At 46.3% G+C, this 27,901-nt stretch overlaps 1 protein-coding gene across 1 annotated transcript in view; it reads right to left on the bottom strand.

The window, feature by feature from the left end:
- Positions 1-27,901, bottom strand: part of LOC137416807 (synapse differentiation-inducing gene protein 1-like) — a 44,821-nt gene that overhangs the window by 2,263 nt on the left and 14,657 nt on the right. Inside the window, exon 2 of the mRNA XM_068102454.2 lies at positions 16-153. Within this exon, the coding sequence (XP_067958555.2) occupies positions 16-153 (138 nt within the window). The remainder of the gene's footprint in view (positions 1-15; positions 154-27,901) is intronic.

Raw genomic sequence — 27,901 nt, 5'->3', positions numbered from 1 at the left:
GCACATCCTACTTACCTGTCTGGAAAGGCAAAATGCTGCAAAGCCCAAAGGGCAGAAACAGCAAAGCATGGCGAACACAGAAAGGCTGAGATGATCACGAGGGGGCAGCGTCATGAAATTATCTTCGCTCTCCGTGTCACTCGAATAATCGCTCTGCGTGTCCAGGAAAGCATTCACCAATTAGGGTTAGAATCACGCACACACACTTTGTCCTACATTTTCACGTTAAAGAAAAGGATTGTTAAAAGACGGCAAAAAAGAAAGCGTAACAACGGTGTTTAAACATTACAAAGTTTGTCTTCATCTTTATACTTGCACCAAATTCACTGGTGAATGAGTGTTGGATGACTGTTGTTTTTGGTACTTTAACTGTACGAATCAGGATATTTTTTCACAAGAATTGTAAAATTGTATCTCACTGCTACTTCATATCCCAAATATAAGAAACGATAGACTTTGTCAAACATAAAATGTGATTCATGAATAAATGAATGAATGAAAAATGAATGAATGATCGTTTTAAGGCCATTTTTCCCCGCTAGAGCAGGGGTTAGCCTTGCGGGCCCCATGACAATCATGGTTCCCTGTTTGAGGCAATGTTTTTATGGCCGGATGCCCTTCCTGGCGCCAATCCCTAGTCGCCTCTTACGATGCGCAGGGATACGGTGTACCTATTCTAAGCTGGGGTACACACCGGGATCATTCATCCCAGCAAGGTGGTACTCAATTTGCCGACCTCGGAAGGATGACAGGCCGAGTCAACCCCCTGGCGTTAATTCAGCGATCAGACCGGGATTCGAACCCAGGATCCTAGGATCCCAAGCCGGCACCCTAACCGCTAAGCCAACACCAGGCTTGAATAAATTAATGAATGAATAGGAAAAACGAAATATCCAATATTGCAAGGCACATGAGAAGATGAACAACAGCAATCATGTCCCAGGTAAGGTGGCTCCCAGGAAAAAGAAATGAAATTAGAAATCTTCCTGATGTTCCATTTTCTGATTAATTGTACATTTATAGATCGAGGAAGTAAAGCGAAATAATTGACAATGATCATTTGTCATAATGATCATACATGCATGCATGATTGATGGTACTGCCATTACTACACCAAGGCGCTGATACTCTAGGTCCTCCACCTTTTGGGTCGTATGACGAATAGATCTGTTTAATACGAAAGCTCAGTCTTTAATGTTTTTTGAAATACTAGGGCATGCCCGTACTATATATATATGTAAAATTATATCCCCCCCCCTCTATTTACATGAAATGGATTGGTCCATTCGCAAAGCCAAAGCGAACGGCTTGCGAGTACGGTGACAATCCCCCCCCCCCCCCCCTCTATTTACATGAAATGGTTTGGTCCAAAGCGAACGGCTTGCGAGTACGGTGACAATCCCCCCCCCCTCTATTTACATGAAATGGTTTGGTCCAAAGCGAACGGCTTGCGAGAAAGGTGACAATCCCCCCCCCCCTCTATTTACATGAAATGGTTTGGTCCAAAGCGAACGGCTTGCGGAGTTTGGTAAAGAAATCGCCATAGCGTGCACAAACGCGCAGGAAAGCGAAAGAATCGCAAATTAGTTTTAATTAGTTTTAAAACATAGTTTAACGCCAACTAAGCACCGAAATAGTTTGCCAACGTGAAATAAATGAATACGCTCTCAAATGTGCCGTCCGAGGCAGAGTCTGTTCGGCACGTTCGGCACACGTGATAGCTCGCTGCTCTCTGATTGGTTGAATCGTTTTTTGGACATAGCTCGGTAAATACTTCTCCGATTAATATGAAACCTTGAAAAGGCACATCCTCGGGTCCCCAGCAATATACCTGGCAAGTTTCAAGTATATCGGACCGGTAGTTGTCGAGAAACAGCGGTCACAGACAAACACACAGACATTCACACAGAGATTACTGGAATTATAGATAGATTGTGTACACAAGCCAAGGTACCAAAACGGTGGCCATGGCAACAGAATTCAGCCAATCACTGCCAAGGTCTAATCAGGTTGAGATAACATCATGTGGAATAGATATCTGCAATATGAAAGTGAAATGTTGAATGTTTTTTGAAATATCACATACACAAGCCAAGCTACCAAGATGGTTGCCATGACAACAGTATTCAGCCAATCACTGCCTTGATCTAATCAAGTTGAGATAACATAATGTCATGAGGAATAGATATCTGCAATATGAAAGCACATTTTTCAACGATTTTTGAAATATCAGGTACACAAAAGTACATGGACAGATGATCGGTCGGTCAGTCGGAAGGAGCTCATTTTAATGTTCCCCGCCTCTCCGAGGGGCCAGTGCATGCGCAGATAGGAATAAAATGATCGTTTTAGTCTGTCTGCCTGTCTGGTAGTCAAACAAAATTTCAAATCATTCCAAAGAATAAACTTACTGTTTTTAGGGACGTCATAAAGGACACAAACAACAGGGACAGAGAACGACATTAACATAACTAGGGCATGCCCGTACTATATATATGCCCGTACTATATATCTATCTAAAATTATATCCCCCCCCTCTATTTACATGAAATGGTTTGGTCCATTCGCAACGCCAAAGCGAACGGCGAACGGCTTGCGAGTACAGTGACAATCCCCCCCCCCCCTCTATTTACATGAAATGGTTTCGTCCATTCGCAACGACCACAGAACCCCCCCCCCCCCTCTATTTACATGGAATGGTTTGGTCCATTCGCAACGCCGGCACACGCGATCGTTCGCTGCTCTCTGATTGGTTGAATCGTTTTTTGGACATAGCTCGGTAAGTAATTGTCCGATTAATATGAAACCTTGAAAAGGCACATCCTCGGGTCCCCAGCAATATACCTGGCAAGTTAAAAGTATATCGGACCCGTGGTTGTCGAGAAACAGCGGTCACAGACAGACAAACGTACAAACGTACAGACAGAGATTACTGGAATTATAGATAGACTAGGGCATTGCCCGTACGTGGGTGCCCGTTCCGTGGCCAAAAAAAAAAAAAAACGCTACCCGTACGCTCTACCCCGCCCGTACGCCCGTAAACAAAAAAAGCAACGCTCTTCGCTTCCGCCCTTCGCTCTGACTGAATTGGGAGAAATAATGCGCATAAGAAATCGAATTACGTACCGTAATGGCGGTCAGCTCGTAACGCGCTCAGCTCCGCTCGTCTCACATCGGCCACGCCTACGCAACAGAGCGTTCTGTGATTGGCTGCCGGAAGATAAGTCGTCACTGTCCGGAAGTTCGCAAATCGCAGTTAGGATGAATCGTTTTAATTTAATCGCAGTTTGAATTCGTTTTAAAACATAGTTTAACGGCAACATAGTTGAAAAGCCTTGCCTTGCTGCAAACAGCTGCTGCAAACAACAACAACATGGAAGGCTGCACTGTCCGGAAGTTGGCATATCGCAGTTACGATTATTTTAGTGTTAATGGCCAATTATTCAATTAGCGCCAACGTATTTTGGCTGTTTGCAATTTAATCGCAAGGAAAAGTAGAAAGAGAAGAGGGAAAAAAAGAAAAGCCTTGCATTAACGCATTAACGCTTGCATTGCATTAACGGTTCGGCACACGTGATAGCTCGCTGCTCTCTGATTGGTTGAAGCGTTTTTTGGACATAGCTCGGTAGGTACTTGTCCGATTAATTACAAACCTTGAAAAGGCACATCCTCGGGTCCCCAGCAATATACCTGGCAAGTTTCAAGTATATCGGACCCGTGGTTGTCGAGAAACAGCGGTCACAGACACACAGACAGACACACAGAGATTGCTGGAATTATAGATAGATAAATATGGCGTTGTAAATGGTGGTGCATCATTGGCAATAAACTTCTGAAAAAATGTTTTTTTGGTTATTTTTCTCCAGCTTTGTTCTGGACTCAGTCTTATTCCTGGTCTTCATAAATGATCTCTCTGACTCTGGAAAATCCTTTTTATCTATTTCCTGATCCCTCCACCCTCTGCCGGGATGACATTCTTCATCCTTCAGATAGGCAATTCTCAATCGTGCAAAGTCTTTCCTTGGCACACCTGAACTATCAACCTACAAGACCTTTGTCTGCAGCTTGATGGAGTACTGCCCTATCCTGCCTCACATCTTGCTCAGCTTGACGCCGTGGAAACGAAGGCCTTTAAGATTATTTGAATCTCCCGCAATGAAGCTGAGTCTATGGGCCTATCGCTTCACCATTACAGACAGGTCGGTGGTCTCTTTGTCTTCTACCACCTCATTTCTGGTCTTGCACCCTCTTTCCTTGCTTCCTTGCTTCCCCCCCTTCCCCCCCCCCCCCCCCCCCCAGGCTTATGTAGGGCATACACGGTCCACCATCAACGCCCTTCTGGTGAAACTACCTAAATCCAGGATCACTGACCACCTACATTAATTTGGTCATCTCATTCCTGTCTGTGGAACCAATTTCCACACTCTCTTCAATCTCATTCTTCCCTTCAGGTCTTCAAGACAGCTGTTCACCACCATTTCAGATCGTCCCTAATCCAAGTCCATGATCGTCTCTACCCTCGTCATTCCCCCCTACCCCCACCCAATCCCTCCTCCTTCCAAATTTCCAGTTTCTCCTTCTGAGAGTTTCCTTCGGTATCCATCTTGTCAACCCCATGCATCCTCTCCTAAATACAAGGTGTTTACAAAAGACCCAGACAATTTTGGTTGTTAATATATTTAGAACCACAAATGGTACAACGATACCCTTTAGTTTATATGATACAGAAACTCAAAGTTTTGTGCACACCATCAATAAACTTCAAAGTGAGCTCAGTTTGTCGCACGCAGGACATCAAGGCGGTACACAAGATCTTGCCATGTTCGGCTCAGCATGTTTGTGCCCACTAGTGTACATGCAGCTGTGATCCGAGAATGAAGATCCTGCAGGTTTGCCACTTTTGTGTTGTAGACAACACCTTTGAAAAACCCCCACAGAAAAAAAAATCGAATCAAGGGGGGTTATGTCTGGTGATTGTGGGGACCAGGCGGTTGGTCCGTCTCGGTCAATCCACCTGGAAATTTTTTATTCAGGACGGCTCAACCGACTAAGGCCAAATGAGGGGGAGCACAGTCCTGTTGAAAAATGATATTGGGTTGCAGCTCTTCAATTTGTGCGATGGAGAATCCTTCCAACATGTTAATGTAAATTGTTGAGGTCACCTGTATCCTCCGCAAAGAAAGTCTGACCACACATTGACCGTGGGACTTGAATTTCAAACTGATTTTTTGATTGATTGAGTGGACTGTCGCGTATGTGTTCAATGACCACGTGGGGGTTTTCAGAGCCCCAGATCCTCAGATTCTGCCGGTTGACCTTCCCCGACACATGAAATCAAGCTTCATCTGTGAACATGACCTTTTTCAGGTAATCTTCATCATCCTCTATGCGACTGAACATTTCCAAGGCAAACGCCTTGTGTTTGGGTCCGTCATTTGGTTTGAGTTCTTGCAGAATCTGCACCTTATAGGCATAAAGCTTCAGTCTTTTATACAAAATGCTGTGTATGGTGGTGGTTGGTGGTCCCAGTTCTCTGGATATGCGTCGGATTGATTTTCTGGGACTTTGTTGAAATGATTCACGAACTCGTTCAACATCTGCTGCACTTGTGCTTGGTCGAACGGTACTTTTCTGTTTCTGAAAACTTTCAGTCCCCTTAAGCCTTTTGTACCACTGTCTGATACTAGTTCACGATGGTGGTTCCTTCCATACCTTGTACGGAAATTATGCCGAACTTGCGTGTCGGATCTTGTCTCGATGAACCATTCGGTGCACGGAGCTTTCTCCTGTGTGGAGTCGCCATTTTCTTTTAAATTAAACCACCAGACCTGAAAATAAAGAAAACTTTGAGTTTCTGTATCGTATAAAACAAAGAGTATCGTTGTATCATTTGTGGTACAAAATATATTAACAACCAAAGTTGTCCAGGTCTTTTTGGAACAGCCTGTATACTTGAAAAATACAACAACAACAACAACAACAACAACATGCATTTTAAGGCCATTTTCCCTGCTCGAGCGGGGGTTAGCCTTGCGGTCCCCATGACAATCTTCTCCATTTTGCCCTATTTTCTGCATCTCTCCTTGTTAACCCCCTTGCCCGCATTTCTTCTTCCACCATCTTTAGCAAAGTCTTTCTCGGTCTTCCCCGTCCTCTACTTCCTTCTACATTCATTTCCATCACTCTTCTCAAACAGTCACTTTCATCCTTCCTCAAGACATGACCAAACCATCTCAACCTGTTCCTCTTCACAGCATCAATCACAGGCTCTATTCCCATCATCTTTCGCAATTCATCATTTGTCTTCCTCTCTCTCAACGACACTCCGCACATCCACCGAACCATTCGCATTTCCACCCTTTCCAGCCTTCGTTGCTGCTCTACATTCATGACCCATGTCTCGCTCCCATAAATCATAACACTTCTCACACATGCAGCATGCACCTTTCCCTTCAGCTTCAACGACAATCCCCTCCTCATCAGCATGCCACTCAGTTCCCGAAACTTCTTCCATGCACATCTCACTCGAGCAACCGTTGCCGAGTCTGATCCGCCTTCTCCATTCAGCATGTCTCCGAGGTAGCAAAATGTTTTCACACCTTCCAGCTTCATGCCGTCTCCAAGATCCAACTCAACATTTCCTCCATCTGCAGCTCCCTCTGTGCACACCTTACATTTGAATGTAGCTGCCACACTGGTAAACGACCCTCTCAGACCACTACATTTTTGATGAACCCACTCAGCGCACATTGTACATTGAATGGAGTTCACTCCGACACCCTTCCTGCACACAGCACATGGCCACTTCCCAGTTCTTTCCACCTCACCACATGCTTTACCACTTGCCATCACCTTCGTCTTTCCTATATTCACCTTCAGACCTTTTGTCCCCATACATTCCTTCCACTTGTTCATCTTTTCCTTCAGTCCATCCATACTTTCCACAATCAACACCAGATCATCTGCATACAACAACTCCCACGGTAAACCCTCCTTTACGGTCTGAGCCAGCACCTCCATCACAGCTACAAATAGTAGTGGATTTAGTACCGACCCCTGATGCACTCCCACCTTCACCTCAAACTCACCACTGTTCCCGTCCTTCGTCCTTACAGCTGTGCGCGCTCTTTTGTCCATTGCCATCACAACTCTGATCAACCATTCCTCCACTTCTAACTTCCTCAATGCCCATCTCAATACTTCGTGTGGAACCCTATCGAATGCTTTCTCCAGATCAACAAACCCAAGAAACAACTTCTTCCTCTTCTCCATGTACTTCTCCTGCAACTGCCTCACAATAAAGAGCGCGTCTGTCGTTCCTCTTCCTGGCATAAATCCAAACTGCATTTCGTCGATCTTCACCTTCGTCCTTATCTCCTCTCCAACACCCTTTCCAATACCTTCATTCCATGCTCCAATAACTTTATCGCTCGGTACGAGCCACACTCTAGAGGGTCACCTTTCCCCTTGTATAGAGGGACAAGGGTACTCAGTTCCCAATCCACTGGAATGCGACCTTCTTTCACCACCAGATTACAGATCTCTGCCATTCTCTTCACACCCCCAACTTCCTGCTGCCTTCAACATATCTCCCACAACTCCCGTCGGCCCTCCCACTTTTCTACTCTTCATTGCTTTTATCGCTTCCTCAACTTCCTTCTCAGTTATCTTCTCTGCCGGTCCTAAAACTGGGTTACTCTCTATGTTGCCATCCCATTCATTCTCTGTATTCAACAGCATTTCCATATATCTTTTCCATCTTCCTTTAATTCCACCTGGGTCCACAACGATTTGTCCCACTTCATCCTTCAAGCAACTCACCCCCATCACATCACACCTCTCTTTCGCTATCTGCTTTGCAATCCTGAATACCGCTCTCTGACCCTCTTCCGAATCCAAGCGCTCTCCGAACATTTTCCGACATGTTTCCTGTGCCTTTGCTACCTCTTTCTTTGCAGCCTTCTTGGCTGCCTTATAACTTTCATGCTCTGCTTTTTCTGCTCCCGTACCCTTCGCCTTCTGCCACTCCTTGAACTTCTTCCTCTTCTCGTCAATCCTCTTTCCAACTTCATCATCCCACCACCATGTTTCCGAGTGCCTCGGTGGTCCTTTTGTCCATCCACATACCTCACCAACGGCTCCCAACAGACTATCTTTCATTGACATCCAACCACGTTCAAGCTCAACCACATCATCCTCTACCCGACTCAGCCTCTCTTTTAATGCCTCCCTTACTGTCACCTCTTTCAACCTCTACACCTTCATCCTCGGTTGGTACTTCCCCTGCCGAGCTCTCCTCGCACCTTTCACCCTTATGTCGCAGACAACCAAGTGGTGCTGTGAAACAGCCTCCTCCCTGGGGATCACCTTTGTGTCCCGGAGGTGCCCCCTATCTCGCCTACGCACCATCAGGTAGTCAACAGTTGGCGACCCACCTGACGTGTATGTAACAAGCTTATTATCCTCTTTCTGGAACTGAGTATTACAAATCAACAAATCAGCTCCATCAGCAAACTCCAAAATCCTTTCACCTTCTCCATTTCTCACACCATATCCGTAACCCCCATGAACTCCCTCAAAACCGTCCATACTCCTTCCCACATGTCCATTTAGGTCTCCTCCTACCACAACAACTTCCTCATCTTTCACATTTTCCATCAGCTTCTCTATCGCACACCAGAACTTGTCCTTCTCTTCATCGCTCCGACCAACCTGCGGAGCATATCCCGAGTTGACGTTCACCAAGAGCTTTCCAATCATCATTTTCACCATCATCAACCTATCACTCACTCTCGTCACACTCACCACACTGTCTACAAACTCCTCAGAAAACAGGGCACCAACACCATTCACGCCCTCCGGGCACCCTTGCCACACAAACTTGTATTTCTGCCCCTGCCTACCCTTCACCATTCTCACACCACTTCCCTTCCATCTCGTCTCTTGCACACAACATATGTCCACTCTTCTTCTGACCAATACTTCCACCACTTCTCCTGATCTCCCTGTCATTGTCCCTACATTCCATGTCCCCAACCTCAGAAACCGATCTCCACTTCGGGCTGTACCCTGCCCATATGTCGTAATTGTCATGGTTCTCTTTTTGAGGCAATGTTTTTATGGCCGGATGCCCTTCCTGATGCCAACCCTCTTAGTCGCCTCTTACGACATGCAGGGATACGGTGTACCTATTCTCACCAGGGTACACACCGGTCCAAGTCAATTCATGTAAAAGCACAAGGATGGCCGAGTCGTCCTCCCAAATACATTACACATACAAGCTCCTCCACAAGCTTGAGATCACCATTGATAAAGAAAAGGTTCGTTTACACTGCACGTTAAGTAGCTAAGATGACCAGGCGTACAGAATGTAAACACAACACTTTCGAAGGTGAGATCCTCAGTGAGCAGAAGCACTCGGAGCCCTCAAGCACGTCGTGCAAACGAGCCTCAGGAAGCAGGAAAGGAGGCCTCAAGCACGTCGTGCAAACAAGCCTCAGGAAGCAGGAAAGGAGGCCTCAAGCACGTCGTGCAAACGAGCCTCAGGAAGCAGGAAAGGAGGCCTCAAGCACGTCGTGCAAACAAGCCTCAGGAAGCAGGAAAGGAGGCCTCAAGCACGTCGTGCAAACGAGCCTCAGAAAGCGGAAAAGGAGGCCTCAAGCACGTCGTGCAAACGAGCCTCAGGAAGAAAGAAAGGAGGCCTCAAGCACGTCGTGCAAACGAGCCTCAGGAAGTAGGAAAGGAGGCTTCAAGCACGTCGTGCAAACGAGCGTCAGGAAGCAGGAAAGTAGGCCTCAAGCACGTCGTGCAAACGAGCCTCAGGAAGCAGGAAAGGAGGCCTCAAGCACGTCGTGCAAACGAGCCTCAGGAAGCAGGAAAGGAGGCCTCAAGCACGTCGTGCAAACGAGCCTCAGGAAGCCTTGTCTTGTCCTTTCCTCGCTTGTTTAGCTGATGACGATGAAAGGAAGACCGACGAGGGTCGAGTTGAACCTTCCTGCGCTGAGATTGAGTATCGTATACAACACAAGGGAATGAAAAAGAAATAATATAATGTTCTTTGTATTTGTATCGGCCGGCACTCAGCTCTGGTCTACGAAGCTTTTAGGAGTTTGATGGTCGTATCCGTGGTATAACCAGCCCGCGTGGGAAGCACACAAGATGGCGTGGATTCGCGCCTGTAGCCAGCTGTCGGCGTGAGGCAAGCAGACAGGATAGCCTCCTTTGGTTTGCTCGCTATCTCCTCCGTCTCTGAAGAGCACCACCGTCCACTTCTCCTCAGGCAAGGGTAATAAATGTTTTAAGCCGCCTGGTACTCAGCTTTGCGTCCCAAATGGCCTTCAGGAGCTGGGTGGTCGTTGGAACTCCAAGTTACCGCGCAGGAAGCGGAACATGAACCTGATTGTATACTTGAACAATGAAGAACACAAATTGCCTTGTTATCGCTTCCAAAAATCTCCAGGTTAAAAGTAATTGGACAAAATGTTGCACGATTTTACTGCATCTCGATCAATCAAATGTGTCACTCGCACTCTCAGTGTTTGGGAATACCGAGATTTAGACAAAATCACGGCTTGTAGAAAATATACAGGAGCTTCAGGGAGTATCCACATCCCTTGACTTTTTCACATTTTTGTTATTTTGTTGTTACAGCCTGAATTTAAAATGGATTAAGTTGAGATTTTTTGGCACTGATTTACACACAATACCAAATAATGTCAAAGTGGAATTGTTTTTTTGTAAAGAGTAATTCCAAAGGCTAATGCTAAAGCGTGATTCGAAAGGATAATTCTAAAGGGTTGTTCTGAAGGGTTATTCTAAACGTTTCTAAAGGGTTATTCTAATGGGTTTCGTTCGTTTCTTGACTTTTCATATTAAAAATGCCAACCATAACCACTTCCTTCAGACATGGGTGCGATTTTTTTTAGTAATGGTAATTTATTTGATTTTTTTTTCCATTGCAGGATTTTGAACAGGACAATGGCTGTGATGGGCTGTATCATGATGGATTGCTGAAAGAAAACCACCTTTAGAGGTCATTTTCCCCGCAGAGCATGGGTTGGCCTTTTTCGGGCACCGTGGTCCCCTTTTTGAAGCAATGTTTTACGGCCGGATGCCCTTCCTGCCGCCAACCCTGTTAGTCGCCTCTTGCGACACACAGAGAATTACCAGTGAGATGGTACTCAATTTGCCGACCTTGGAAGGATGACAGTTGCTGAAAGGATAAAAAGTAATCAAAAAGACTGATTTGCATTTAGTTCTCAGGCAGGTGCAGAGGGTGTTGCATGAGTTAGGGGGTGGAGGGAAGGGAATTGCAGTGTTGTACTTTTTTATTGGGATTTAGCAAATGTTTCCAAGAGAATATGGCTATTTATGGGCTCCAACTGTAAGTGAGTAAAGCAGAGGCCACGGAGATCTCCCAGTAAGAATGTGTGAAGATCAGGAGATTGCAAGATTGAGCACGATTTACAGCCCCTGTATTGCATTATTCATAGAAAGATACAATACCAGTTGAATGCAGATTCTCTATTCAATTTCAGAATTTGAAATGTGCAGTATATAACTAGATTGGCACTGACAGCCGGGATCTGGATTCGGACCTGAACCAAAATCAAATTCATGGCACTGAACCAACTCATCTACAGTCACGTGAAAAAGTAAGTACACCCCATGTAAAGTTTTGATTTTTTCAACATATTTCAACATACAGCTATTTGATCTTCATTTCAACAATATTGATAGATAAAGGTGATATAATATAACAAATATCATGAAACATTTACATTTTGTAGTCCATTGTATAATTTAAATAAACATAAATGCAAATTTCGCATGTGGAAAAAGTAAGTACTCCCCTAAATTCATCACTACTTCAAACACCTAAAATTAGAATCAGGTGCACCAGCTCAGGTGCAAATGATTAGAACATCGTTAGAGAGGATCTTGGAGGAACCTGTCTTATTTAAACCTCAGACATTTCGTTTGGTTTGCTCTTTGTTGTTGAAGTGTGCGGCGTCACCATACCTAGATCAAAAGAGCTCTCTGAGGCCTTCAGAAAGAAGGTTATAGATGCCTACGATTCTGGGAAGGGATTTAAAAAGATCTCCAAACAATTTGAAATCAATCATTCGACTGTCCGGAAGATCATCTACAAGTGGAGAAGATTCCAAACAGCCAACTTGTTCAGGCCAGGCCGCCCCAGCAAGTTCAGCCCGAGAGCAGACCGCAAGATGCTGGAACAAGTCTCTAAGAACCCCAGAATGTCATCACGGGACCTACAGGTAGCTCTTGCCACTGTTGATGTCAAAGTGCACGAGTCTACCATTAGAAAGAGGCTGCACAAATTTGATCTACATGGGAGGTGTGCCAGAGGGAAACCTTTGCTGTCCAGAAAGAACGTCAGGGCAAGACTAAAGATTGCTAATGAACACCAAGACCACCACTTCTGGAACAATGTGCTCTGGACAGATGAGTCAAAGGTAGAGCTATTTGGCCACAGTACCAGAAGACATGTTTGGCGAAAACCAAAGACAGCATTTGACCACAAGAACCTGATACCAACTGTAAGGCCCCCTTTACACAGCACGGAGATCGTTGGGTGACCATTGAGCGATCAAAAATTGGCCCGATCTCTCAACGATCTCCTAAGCCTCGAAAAAGCCGTTTCTGTGTAAATGTTTGGGAGATCCTTGTGCGCTCGTTGTGTGATCAAAAATTCAATTTTCCCCAATGCTGCACTTCTCATCACCGTGGCAATCTCTCCCCAATCTCTCAACAAACGCTCAACAATCTCTCAAGCGGAAATTGATCGCCCAATGATCTCTCAGCAATCTCCGCCCCGGTCTTTCAATGAACTCTATTGGTCCATCATCGAACGCTCAGCGATCCCTCACTGATCACTCAGCCATCTCTACCTTTCGGGGTGGAAAAATTTGGCGTTCATTGAAAGATTGCTGAGAGATCATTGGGAGATTGATGAGATCGTTGAGCGCTCCTTGAGCGTTCGTTGAGAGATCGCTTCCCTTGGCGATCGTTGAGAGATTGTTTTGGACCGAGTCAAAACTTTGAGGAGACCGTGGCGACCGTGGAGATCACTGGAAGATCATTGAGAGATCATTGAGAGATCTTGGCGATCGCTGGGCACTCATTGAGATTTTTTCATCGCTCAACAATCTCTCAACGATCGCCACCCCTGTGTAAAGGGGGTTTAAAGCATGGTGGTGGAAATATTATGGTTTGGGGCAGCTTTGCTGCATCAGGACCTGGGCAGCTCACCATCATAGAATCCACTATGAATTCTTCATTGTACCAGAGGGTGCTTGAGGATAATGTGAGGCCATCTGTCGGAAAGTTGAAGCTCAACCGAAGGTGGACCTTGCAACATGACAATGACCCTAAACATACCAATAAATCCACCAAGGAATGGCTGAAAAGAAAGAAATGGAGGGTTCTGGAATGGCCAAGTCAAAGCCCGGATCTAAATCCCATCGAGATGTTGTGGGGGGATTTGTCTTAGCTATTTCACGAGCCTCGATTCAGTATACAAAAAAAAACAAAAAAAAACGAGCTGTGCATGCAAGAAGCCCCTCAAACATCGCACAGCTGAAAGAATTCTGCATGGAGGAGTGGGCAAAAATTTCTCCCAGTCGATGTCAGAGACTGGTAGACAGTTATAAGAAACGCCTACTTGAGGTTGTTCTGCCAAAGGGGGCAATACCACCTATTAGAGCCAAGGATGTACTTACTTTTTCCACATGCGAAATTTGCATTTATGTTTATTTAAATTATACAATGGACTACAAAATGTAAATGTTTCATGATATTTGTTATATTATATCACCTTTATCTGTCAATATTGTTGAAATGAAGATCAAATAGCTGTATGTTGAAATATGTTGGAAAAAGTCAAAACTTTACATGGGGTGTACTTACTTTTTCACGTGACTGTACATAGTTTTGGCATGTCGTCCACAAATGTTTGAGATATCGTGCTGTATATAGTTTGGGGCCCTCTATCTCAATAGTGAAGAATCACTTTAAATTCTCGCATCCAGATCTGGATCTTCACCAAAATCGAATCAATCCGTCCTCATCACACACAGTCTCTCCACCAAGTTTCATCCGAATCAGTCCATAACTTTTGAGATAACCTGCTCACAGAGAGACAAACAAACAGGGCTGAAAATACAACCTCCATCCACCTTTGGTGCAGGAAGTAACAAAATACACTACTTCATATCATGACAAAAGGAAAAAGACTACACTTTAGTGATTCTTCCTTCCATAGCTGATTGAAATGACTTGCATACACAAACAAAAAACATTCCAAGTTCTGGTGCCTCTTACACTCTTTGTGACGCCATTATGCATTGTACTTGCAAAAATACTTTCTTTGCTGGTATTCGTGTGTGGAAATGAACCTTTTCAGCCGTTTTTGTTCTTTGTTGACATTTCTACAAAGTGTATGTAAAATACAATTGGCCTGTCTGTCTCCCTCTCCTCTTTCTTCCCTCTCTCCGATTCACCCCCCTCTTTACCCTCTCTCCACCCATCATCTGTCAATGACGATGGATTCATTATAATTTGATTTCCCTTGCAAGGAACCTCAATGCAGGAGGAGACGATTAGGCCTATCGAGCCTGCACAATGGTTGTTTGTACATGCGATATCCTTATTGAATGCCGAGCGGCAAGCAAGGAAGCAGCACAAACCATCCTGAAGTATTTCGTATGACTCGGCTGGGGTTGGGTATGAACCGCCGACCTACCGAACTTAGAAGGGACACTATAACATTTACGCCACTGAGTCTGGTAAATTTACTGACCTATTCAAACCCATTTCTATCCCCACACATCCTCAAGCTTCAGCCTACAATTCTTGAAATTCTTAATATCCTGGTCATATTCACATTTGTAATCATTCCCTATTATTTTGACACTCGGTTCACAACTTCTATCACCCTTTGCAGACCTTGCTCCGTATCGGCATCCAATCTCTTGGTGATCCATAAATCTTTTAACTTTCACCATTTTTCATCTCGTCTCAATGCTATCTTCTACACAAACTAAAGCTTGCTTTACCAATGCTTTCATACTGAGTCTTCCTTGTTAAAACCTTACATGTAGTGGGGCGGCTTAGCCCAAATATTCAAAAGAATTGTGCATTTTGTGATACAAGCACCAAATTTGGCACAAATGTACATTAATATGTTGCGAACATTTTCAGATATTGGGCCACTTGAAATTCCGTAATTTTTTTTTTCAAATTTTTTCAAATTTCGTAATTTCAAATTTTTCGGGTGACACCGTCACAATTTCGGTCTTCGAGGCCGGCCGATAGGCAAAGTGTGACCGGAAGGGACGAGGTTCTCCTGACCACGTGGCCCTCGATCTGGGAAACGAGAGGCGTTCCATTAGTGGACGCGCCCCTCACGCCCGACTTTTGGGCGGCCCCGGCAGGCCGTTTGTTTTGACGTTCCGTGACAGGCCCCGCACCCCCACCTCCGGGCCGACCGGAAGCTTGTGCTGAGTACATCATACCTGAACAACTCAGTGAGGCAGAACACAGCAGTGCACACCAGGGTGACCCCTTCAGTGCATAAACCAATTAACCTGTCCACTGCAGGGCATATAGAAATGAAGTTATTTTCTGCATATAATAATAATATAAGTTCAGTTCTATATAACAATTTCTGTTATCACCACTACCACTACAACTACCACTACTACAAGCTTTGTCTGGAATTTTGTGGACTAACAGACATACAGACAAGCTGGGATCAAAACATTACCTCCTTCCACCATTGAGTGTAGAGGTAAACATCATGGAAATTATATCATGCCCTAGATTTAATTCATGCTTACCCGTGTATTTGCTTCACTGGTACACAAGGTCTTTTGCATACATGTAATTCAGACTCTCGTCTTCATTGCTGACCACACAATGTTCGCAACATATTAATGTACATTTGTGCCAAATTTGGTGCTTGTATCACAAAATGCACAATTATTTTGAATATTTGGGCTAAGCCGCCCCACTATATCGGCCGGCCTCGAAGACCGAAATTGTGACGGTGTCACCCGAAAAATTTGAAATTACGAAATTTGAAAAAATTTGAAAAAAAAAATTACGGAATTTCAAGTGGCCCAATATCTGAAAATGTTCGCAACATATTAATGTACATTTGTGCCAAATTTGGTGCTTGTATCACAAAATGCACAACAGGTTTGCTATGCTGCTACACTAATGGTCTTTGTTTTTTTATCAGTTGCTATTATTAATTTCATAAACTTATCAGGCCATTCCACTTTTTTCAAGCATCCTTTTACAAATCTCTATTATTTTATTTGTCGCCTTCGCACCTATTTTCTTAAATAATGTCAGATGGGATGTTATCCACTCCTGCTTTCTTAGGCTTTCAACTCACTGTCAATTCAATTTCATTTCTGAGATCGGTGGATAAACTTCCTAAATTGCAACTTTATAGTCTCGCTCCAAAGGCTAGATATTTTCGCTTTAAAATGGTTATCGGCAACCGCTTGTCTGATCGATGTGAAACTTTAAACATAGGAGGGACTTCCCCAGGAAGAATATTTTATTGCTAACTCTGACATCATAGGTCACATGGTATTTTTTTTTTTTTTTTTTTTTTTTTTTTTTTTACAAGATCGAGGCTCGTTTAAGAGCCAGCACATCAAACACATATTAGCACATAAAACACAAAAAACGGACACGGAAGACAAAAAGGGGAGGGGGAGACAAGATGGGGAGAGAGAGAGAGGGAAGCACACAAGCACAACAGTAGAGAACAGGGACATCGGGAGATATGTTCGAAGGGAGAGGGCTGGGGGCGGTGGGGGGGGGGTGGGGGAGGGAAAGGGTACACGGTACAAAACAAATTGACACGACAAGGAATTTGAGGAATGAAGTCGGGGATTGAAAGATGTGGATTTGGGGTGTATTAACGGGGGTAAAAAAAGATCAAGGTTTTGGATATAAAAAAATATAAAATAACCACCTTTAGAGGCCATTTTTCCCCGCAAAGCGGGGGTTGGCCTTTTTTGGGAACCGTGGTTGTCGTTGTTTTTCGGTCCCCTTTTCGAAGCAATGTTTTACGGCCGGATGCCCTTCCTGACGCCAACCCTTTTTTTTCCCCGCCTTTAACGACAAACAGGGAATTACCAGTGAACTGGTACTTTTGGATGGGGGAAGATAATAGATGGTGGTGAACAGCTGTTTTAAAGACCTGGAGGGAGGAGTGGGATTGAAGAGAGTGAGGGAGTTTGTTCCAGAGGCGGGAGAAAAGAGGAATGAAAGAGTGAAGGTGAGCAGAGAGTCTTGATTTTGGCAGATTAACCATAAGAGGGTTGCTGGCAGTTCTTGTGCATCCTTCAGGAATATTTGGGGGGACACGGCACAGACAGAGCTGGGGGAGCTAGGTCAGAGAGGAGTCGGGAGAAGACAGAAATACCACCAACCTGCCTGCGGTGAGTGAGTGAAAGGCCTTCAGTCAGCTTAATCGCGAGAAATACCAATGATCACGAAGCTGAAAGCTTTGGTTTCTACAGCGTGAAGCCGAGCTAGGTTTGAGGCAGGAGCACCATCCCAGAGTGGAGAGCAGTATTCCATTGAGCTACAGATGAAAGCCTTGTATGTGCTGAGAACCTCAGGTGTGCCAAGGAAAGACTTGAAAGCCCACAGAATGTTGTTTCTCACAGTCTGAGAGTCCTTCAGGTGCTTTTTTTTCAAACTCCAAGCGGGCTTTCATGTGTCTTTCACTGAGGAGAGGCTTCCGTCTGGCCACTCTGCCATAAAGCCCAGATCGGAGGAGTGTTGCAGTGATGGTTGTCCTTCTGGAAGTTTCTCCCATCTCCACACAGGATCTCTGGACCTCAGCCAGAATGACCATCGGGTTCTTGGTCACCTCTCTTACCAAGGCCTTTCTCCCCCGATTGCTGTTTGGCCGGGCGGCCAGCTCTAGGAAGAGTCCTGGTTGTTCCAAACCTCTTCCATTTAAGAATTATGGAGGCCACTGTGCTCTTGGGAACCTTCAATGCAGCAGAAATTTTTTTATAGGCTTCGCCAGATCTGTGCATCGACACAATCCTGTCTGAGCTCTGCAGGCAGTTCCTTCGATCTCATGGCTTGGTTTTTGCTCTGATATGCATTGTCAGCTGTGCGACCTTATATAGACAGGTGTGTGCCTTTCCAAATAATGTCCAATCAATTGAATTTACCACAGGTGGACTCCAATCAAGGTGTAGAAACATCTCAAAGATGATCAAGAGAAATGGGAGGCACCTGAGCTAAATTTCAAGTGTCATAGCAAAGGGTCTGAATACTGATGTCAATGTGATATTTCAGTTTAATCTTTTTAATAAATTTGCAAAACTTTCTAAAATCCTGTTTTCTCTTTGTCATTATGGGGTATTGAGTGTAGATTGATGAGGGAAAAAATGAACTTCAACGATTTCAGCATAAGGCTGCAACACAACAAAATGTGAAAAAAGTGAAGGGGTCTGAATACTTTCTGACTGCACTGTATATATATATATATATATATATATATATATATATTGTTACAGACGCGGCTTAGATGTTATTTACCGAGCGGTTTGGTATGACCACGTCTGCACAAGTTACCCGATTATACCCGAACGTTGACTAATCGCGCTACGCTAGATCAATGAAGGAAAAGACACACGGCTGGGATTAAAATGACACGACACCAGGGATACGGTTCTCAAGACCTCCGGAGGAGATTATATTAGGGCGGAAGGTCAGATTACAGGGATGAGAGGTACAGCATAGTAAGATAGGCACTTAATTACGGTCTTATATTAACCCCAACAGACGACAGATAAACGGGACAAAAGGCTGACTCACACGGGGATTGATGGCAAGGAAAGCGGGTATCGATGGCTCAAGGTGCACTCTTGGCTCAAGGACAGGGTACTGTACGGTCCAGTAGATGCAGGAGGTCTCTCAGCGCTCGGAGGTAGTGACTGGTTCTTCCTCTTCAAGCTCGGGGCGCATCTGATTCACATCCGGTAAGTCGCTGCGTATATCCGGCGGGGAGTGACACGCCCTCGGCTCGTTAGCTCCGCCCCAGATGGAATCGGCTCGTTGCTTCTCATTGGGTGCATGCGGGGGGGTTACCGGCTCCGCCCTTGACGAGGGGCTGACAGGGAGCCCCTTCGTGGTAACCCCGTGGAGCGCATGGTCATGGCGGCTAACCGAGCTGGTGGGAGGACGCACACTCCCCCCGCGCGCCGTGGTTGTAGTTGTTGTTGTAGCTGTAGTTGTTGTTGTTGTTGTTGTTTGGGGAAGAAGATGGAAGGAGGTATGGGAAGGTCCTAAACTCACTACTGGTGCCATATAATCACATTCTGGTGCAACGAAGAGTCAGAATTAATGGAAAGGAGTCCTTAACTGACATAGACTAAGAATAACTAGCAAGATGTCCGAAAGTTGTCTACGTGAGATGCGGTGGACCTGGGCACGACATTTAATGGGGGAAAAAGGGGAAGGTCGGTTCTACAGAGTGTTGTTTACAGACAATGGGACTAGGGAATGGGGGATTGGGGATAGTTGGGGAGTATTGGGGAAATAGGGGAATATTTACAAGCGGATATGGAGGCCAAATTCCATATTCGCAACATTGCACCCTTCTCTACCCTCGGGGCGTCCCGACCCGATAAATTTTTACCTACTTTAGTGTGGCACGCAATGTAGTTCCCTCTACTATTAACTCTACCCTGAGTGCGACAGTTTTACAGATATTCACAAATGAGTAAATATGTCCCCCTGCGACGTTGCACCCTTCTCCTCACAGAAACACACCCACAGGATAACCGAATCCGGAAAGAATCCTCAAACTAAACATACAGCCGGTAGGGAGCATTATTTACACAAGACTACGCTGATATTTACACTACGATCCAGGACCTGTTTTTGGAGGAACACATGCAGATGTTATGCATAGAGAGAGCACGCATGCCAGCATCGATACACCAACCCACGAGTGCTCTGTGGCCTACGGCCTTTAATAATGTGCAGAGCACCCCTTCCAAGCATCAAGCACCACCCCATCACACAGTGAGCACCATCCGGTGCACCAATAAAGTGTTTATGAATCATTGTGTGGTGTCGCAGCCGGCCGATGTTCTGCCGCTGGTCTTGCCTTCGTGTGGTGCACTTGGCCTTCTTACTTCTTTCAAAAATAAAGAAAGGCGCCAACCGCGTCCATTTCTCTATTGTGGCCGTCAGGGGGCCAACTGTTAGTGGTTCACCTTGTATGGCATCGGTGCCACGTTGACCCATAGGTCCATCCACGGGTGGTGCTTGGCCGCATAAGAACTGCGGTCCATTGTGGGTGGCCACAAACATTGCGGTCCATATGGTGTATCGATCCAAGCAGCAAGCAGCGAAAGTGCAGGCCCACAACTGCGGAGCCAGCACCTGTCTCTCCTCTCTCTCTACCCCAAAGCCAGATCCTCGGAGGTGGGAGACAAAAGAAGCAGACAAGTGAGTAAGGTGGTAAGGGCGCAAAAGTGCACGCAATACAAGATGATGCACACTGGGGGCACATGGGAACCAGGTGAGACAGGTACGTTCCTATCGTACGCCCCCCCCCCCCACCAGGTAACCTACATGGCCCCTCCCTTACCCCTTACTGTATCCACAAAACACAACACTACCCATAAACATCTACTTTACAAATCAACAACCGTCCCTACTGTCTTCCCCGTTCCTCCCATAAACCAAATTCGTCTTCTCTCCCTCCTAACCAATCAAATTTGCCATTTTCAACTCTCATCAAAATTTGCCATCTCCAACTGAACATCAAAATTTGCCATCACCAATTCATCATCAGTCCCTCCTAAGGAGGGAGAGATGGAATCACCCCCAATGTCTCATCCACGTCGTGATGCGTCTCACAAATCCAAACAGCAATTCTCACTTCCTGCACACAGAACAAAGAAAACACAGGTGTGGAGTCATCATCATCACCACGGGTAAGTGGCTGCGTATGGTGCGACAGGCTCATCAATCCTAACTATTTCCTAAATGACTTTAACAACTTTACACTACCCGGGGTCTTTCTCCGGCCAAACCATTGGCCCTCTTACACTATGGGTCCTAAAAACCAATTCCCATTGAGCAAACTGTGGTGCTTTTCAATTTGGGGTCTCACTCCCCCGATTCATCTCCCGGTGCCCTCGCACAATTTCCGGGCTGTGACGTGTACCTCTCCCAGCGGGTCTACCCACCTGCACACCCCCACCACTGCAGTTGCCTCCGAGCTTACCTGCTCCTTACCCTAACCTAACTACCTGGGGAAGGCCCTCTGGCGCTCTCCCCACTCGGTGCCCTCTCTGGCACTGGGCTGCCCGATCCACACCCGGGATCCTCAGGCACCCACTCACAACTACCGGCTCCCAGAGCCCACCTGCGGCCTCACCTGGCCGACATCCTCACAGTGGTGGAGTGCCCAACCAACTACACACACTAACAGGCTACACGCCCAGCCATTTCCACAACACTAATGCACCCATTCACAACACCATTCTGCAACCGCACCACAGATGCCAATATCCAACCACAATTTACCTGTACCCTCTACCTAACACTTACACTACCCGCCCCGGGTACTCGTGAAAGGGGTCCACTCTTCCCCCATCCACACCTTCGCACCATGCACACCACTCCGTACCACTTACTCCAACTCTCTCCACACACCTGTACTTGCACACCTGTGCTCTCACACCGGGTGCCACCTGCACCCTTCTCTCCCCAAGCGCATTCGCGCTGATCCACAACACTCATTACTCACACACTGCTCCACACACCTGTCCAGTTGCACACCTGTGCAATCACACCTGTTCCATTCTCACACACACGGCATCATCTCAGCTAACTACTCCCTTCTGAAACTTGCGCTTCCCAGTCGTCCCTTTAAACTATTGCGCTCCCTCGTCATTATCATCCATACTAATCTACCTGCGTCCCCACTACAGGTATCAGTCACTAACTAAACTTAACGTTACCTAATGTCATCTTTCTAGATCCCTACAATATAACCTAACCCACCCGGGCTAGTTTTCACTGCCATACACCCCATAATCTATTGCTCCTTTGCCCCCACATGGGAAGGGTGGCAGGGATGCACCCCTTACCCACCGGGCCCATCGCTCACTACCAATTTTGCACATCAAATTTCAATAAATCAAAAATTTTGCCAATCACTGCCCATCATCTGCCAATCACTACTGCCAATCCCTTGCCAATCATCAAATTTTGTTTTTCTCTAATTTTGGGGCCAAAACACTATCCTCATCACCCAGTCTACTCACTAATGCCTCTCGGTGCGCCAATTCCCGTCCAAAGCCCGGCTTCGTAAAGCCGAGCAATGAATGCGGGCTGTTTGGTGCCAGCGGCTGGACACGTCCCGCATTCGGTGCAGGGACGGGGGCTTACCCGGGCCGAGATCCCACGCACCACCTCGGCGTGGAGCCATCCAATTGCCCGATCTCGACCTGCCGGCACTTCTCACCAAAAAGTGGTCGCCATGACGACCCTTTCTATCGGGCTGCCCGCTCCGCCTAGTGGAGCACGGACGCGGCCGTTCAAAGCGAGGCCCAGCACGCACCGAGGGCCCGCTTCGGCTAAAAGTCGCTCTAACCTCTAACCCGTCTAACGTCGATGCTTCACCTGGACGCTTACACCCCGCAGCCCGTTCCTTGCTCACACATCCAGCCGTTCCCATGCTACCTTTCCTTACACACCCAGGTACTCTCATTCCACTCACAGACTTGGTCACACACCTGACCACCGAACACCTTGGCACACATTCGTTGGTCGCACACCTCACCAACACACGTCTTCGCGCCCCCTCCCCTGTCACCTCCTCTGTGACAATCACAGGTGTGCCCTCATTCGCACACCCAACCACGTGCCTCACCACCAACTCCAGCGTGCATTCCCACTCACGCTCTACCATTCCAGGTGTGCATCCTTCCATCCCAGGTGTACATCCTCGCTCACCTGTCACACCCAACTCATGCTCCTTGTCACTCTCACTACTCTCACCTCCATTCTTGACCGCGCACTCACCCTTACTCTCGACAGCACACTCTTTCCTCATGTACCTGTCCGTCACACACCTTTCTCGCGCACACTCTCCCGTCACACCCTCTGTAACACTCACCACAGGTGTGCATTCTTCCTTGCCTTTGACAGCGCACTCTTTCCCCATGCACCTGTCCGTCACACACCTTTCTCGCGCACACTCTCCCGTCACACCCTCTGTAACACTCACAACACCGCGCTTCCATGTGCCCCCTCGCACACGCGCTACGACCGACTCACTCTCGCCAGCACCCTCACTCCTTGGCACGCACTTTTTCCTCACACACCCCAAAGTCGGACTTTCTCGCACACCTCCTCTTTCGCACACCAGACCTGTCGCACACTTCACCAACGGCCTCTCACGAACACCCGGGTCCATCTCGACCCCCAAGCTTCTTAAATCCCCTGGCGCATCATACGCACGACCATATTGGTCACCACTTACACCGGGTCCTCTTCCTCTTCGCTTCTCCTCCATCACCTGCGAATCCCTCATCCGGTTAATGAGCACATCATCACGATCCAAACACAGACTTTGGACCAATTCTTTTACTTCCTCTTTTATCTCTTTGTTATCCCCTCTCCGTCGCTTCTTAATTTCGCTCATCCCTTCTTCCACTTCTTCTAGTTTCTGCTTCACCTCTTTTATTCCCCGGTACGTCTCCTCCAGCTCGTCCTCCAAGGCTACCTTGACCGTTTCCATGTGCGTCCTCACCTGCCGGTCCTTCGTCTCCATTACCTCTACCACCTCGTCCAACCTCGTTGTCAGTCCCTCACGTACCATCTGACATTCCCTCTTCGTCGCTACCAAGTCATTTTTTAGGTCATTTTGTGTCGCTTTTAACCCTCCTATTACCGCTGTATTCTTCTTTACCTGGTCCGTTAGTTCTTTTTGTCCCTCCGTCAGCTGTTCCACCTCCTGCGTCAGGTCCTCTATGCCCCCTTGTAATTTTACAGTCCCCTTTCTCACCTCCTTCTCCATGTGCTCCTTACAGTGCCTCACCTCCTCGCGCACTCCTCCGACCTCCTCACTCACTCCTCTCCTGATCTCCTCTCCCATCACTTGCATCTCCTGCCCAGATGCCACCCTCATCTGCTCCATTTCCTCCCTGTGAGCATCCAGTTTGGCTTCTACCCCCATTCTGACCCCCTCTATCTGCTGCCCCATTTGGTTAACTTCCCTTTCCGCTTGGTCCCTCATGTCCCTCAATTTGCCTTCCATACTGTTTTCTAACCCATCTAACCCATTTTTCACTCCCTCTATCTGATTCTCCTGGGCAGCCATTCTATTTTCTACCCCCATTAACCCATTTCTCACCTCTTTTATCCCGTTGTCTAACCCCTCAAAATTGTCTAACCTCCCAAATTTCTTGTCTAACTCCTCAAAATTATTGTCTAACCTCCCAAATTTCTTGTCTAACTCCTCAAAATTATTGTCTAACTTCCCAAATTTCTTGTCTAATCCCTTAAAATTATTGTCTAACCCCTCACTGGTACCCCTCGCTTCGTCCCTCATTACCCCCATTTCGTTTCCCATTACCCCCAATTGCTCTCTCTGAGCCTCCATCCGGTTCCCCATCCTGTTTTCCATCCCTTTGAAATTATCGTCTGTTTTTACCATAAAGGCCATCATCTGTTTCATAAACAGGTTCCAATTCATTGGCATCTCGGGTTCGGCTACCGCGACCACGGCCGCGGCTAAATTTGGTGCCGCTACACCCACGTGCACGACAACGCTATTTTGCGACCCTGCCGCCCTCACTGCTTCGCTCTCCTCCTGTCCCTCATGTCCCTCAATTTGGTCCTGGACCGACCCTGCCTCACTCTCCCCTACCGGACCCCAGCTGTCTTGGTCTGCCATAGCGCGACTTTCAAAATTCGGGTTTTTATTTTCGTATCACAAAATCAAATTTCGCCGTTATAATTTCGCGCGGGAAACGCGCTCCGAACCGATTCTACTACAAATTTGGGCCTAATAAATTTAGTCCCGGGTCCGAATTCCACTCCTCGACACCAATTGTTACAGACGCGGCTTAGATGTTATTTACCGAGCGGTTTGGTATGACCACGTCTGCACAAGTTACCCGATTATACCCGAACGTTGACTAATCGCGCTACGCTAGATCAATGAAGGAAAAGACACACGGCTGGGATTAAAATGACACGACACCAGGGATACGGTTCTCAAGACCTCCGGAGGAGATTATATTAGGGCGGAAGGTCAGATTACAGGGATGAGAGGTACAGCATAGTAAGATAGGCACTTAATTACGGTCTTATATTAACCCCAACAGACGACAGATAAACGGGACAAAAGGCTGACTCACACGGGGATTGATGGCAAGGAAAGCGGGTATCGATGGCTCAAGGTGCACTCTTGGCTCAAGGACAGGGTACTGTACGGTCCAGTAGATGCAGGAGGTCTCTCAGCGCTCGGAGGTAGTGACTGGTTCTTCCTCTTCAAGCTCGGGGCGCATCTGATTCACATCCGGTAAGTCGCTGCGTATATCCGGCGGGGAGTGACACGCCCTCGGCTCGTTAGCTCCGCCCCAGATGGAATCGGCTCGTTGCTTCTCATTGGGTGCATGCGGGGGGGTTACCGGCTCCACCCTTGACGAGGGGCTGACAGGGAGCCCCTTCGTGGTAACCCCGTGGAGCGCATGGTCATGGCGGCTAACCGAGCTGGTGGGAGGACGCACACTCCCCCCGCGCGCCGTGGTTGTAGTTGTTGTTGTAGCTGTAGTTGTTGTTGTTGTTGTTGTTTGGGGAAGAAGATGGAAGGAGGTATGGGAAGGTCCTAAACTCACTACTGGTGCCATATAATCACATTCTGGTGCAACGAAGAGTCAGAATTAATGGAAAGGAGTCCTTAACTGACATAGACTAAGAATAACTAGCAAGATGTCCGAAAGTTGTCTACGTGAGATGCGGTGGACCTGGGCACGACATTTAATGGGGGAAAAAGGGGAAGGTCGGTTCTACAGAGTGTTGTTTACAGACAATGGGACTAGGGAATGGGGGATTGGGGATAGTTGGGGAGTATTGGGGAAATAGGGGAATATTTACAAGCGGATATGGAGGCCAAATTCCATATTCGCAACAATATATATACAACAACATGCATTTTAAGGCCATGTTCCCTGCTAGAGCGGGGGTTAGCCTTGCGGTCCCCATGACAATCTTCTCCATTTTGCCCTATTTTCTGCATCTCTCCTTGTTAACCCCCTTGCCCGCATTTCTTCTTCCACCATCTTTAGCCAAGTCTTTCTCGGTCTTCCCCGTCCTCTACTTCCTTCTACATTAACTTCCATCACTCTTCTCAACCAGTCACTTTCATCCTTCCTCAATACATGACCAAACCATCTCAACCTGTTCCTCTTCACAGCATCAATCACAGGCAATATTCCCATCATCTTTCGCAATTCATCATTTGTCTTCCTCTCTCTCAACAATACTCCGCACATCCATCGAACCATTCGCATTTCCACCCTTTCCAGCCTTCGTTGCTGCTCTACATTCATTACCCATGTCTCGCTCCCATAAATCATAACACTTCTCACACATGCAGCATACACCTTTCCCTTCAGTTTCAGCGACACTCTCCTCCTCATCAGCACGCCACTCAGTTCCCGAAACTTCTTCCATGCACATCTCACTCGAGCAACCGTTGCCGAGTCTGATCGACCTTCTCCATTCAGCATGTCTCCGAGGTAGCAAAATGTTTTCACACCTTCCAGCTTCACGCCGTCTCCAAGATCCAACTCAACATTTCCTCCATCTGCAGCTCCCTCTGTGCACACCTTACATTTGAATGTAGCTGCCACACTGGTTAATGACCCTCTCAGACCACTACATTTTTGATGAACCCACTTTTGATGAACCCACTTTTGATGAACCACATTTGATTTTTGATGAATTTTTGATGTGTATATATATATATATATATATACACATATACAGTATATATATATATATATATATATATATATATATATATATATATATACAGTATATATATATATATATATACAGTATATATATATATATACATATATATATATATATATATATATATACACACACACGTGTGTTATAACCACTGCCACCGCTTACCTGTACTAACAGGAAATGGTACAAACTCAATACCTCTCATCCAAGGATATTTCTCATTTCCTATATTTTCATGAGTTCAATTTGCATCGAGAAACAAAAATTATGGTTATTCATTTTGAAATTGCTATTCCAGCTAAATGCTGAAAATTATGTTTGAAGGGCGATTTGAACGAGAGAGTTCATAAAACACCTTGCCCGCACAGTATTGAGAACAGGACCGAAAGTCTATCAATGGCGTAGCTGGGCTTGTTTGATACTTTAGTTGAGGAGGATAGTATGACCTGGGTGGGGATAGCAAATAATGTAAGTATTAAAAAATTTTTTGACTTCAGGCATGGACCTTCAGGTTCGTGAATGGCTTGGGTAAAAAAATGGTGAATGGCAAACGATGAACCAATAAATTCCACATTCCTGTGCCACCTTCAGTCGAACGTCAGGCATTGACAGCAGGTCCGTGAAGGACTTGGACAAAAAACGTACCCAGTCTGAATGTCGCTATATCCAGTCAATGGCGAAACTGCAAATGCGGAATCCGTGAATGTCACGGATGGAAACCCTTACGTCATTTCCTCATTCTGCTTTAAACTCAATATCTCTATATTTTCATTCCAAACAGCATCATTCATCATTCCAATCACAAATTAATATTAATATATCAAAA

This window comes from Myxine glutinosa, chromosome 11 (genome assembly GCF_964187855.1).
Source record: "Myxine glutinosa chromosome 11, kmMyxGlut1.1, whole genome shotgun sequence".
Classification (NCBI taxonomy): domain Eukaryota; kingdom Metazoa; phylum Chordata; class Myxini; order Myxiniformes; family Myxinidae; genus Myxine; species Myxine glutinosa.
The sequence above is the reverse complement of the archived record's forward strand: the minus strand, read 5'-3'. Positions and strand labels throughout refer to the sequence as shown.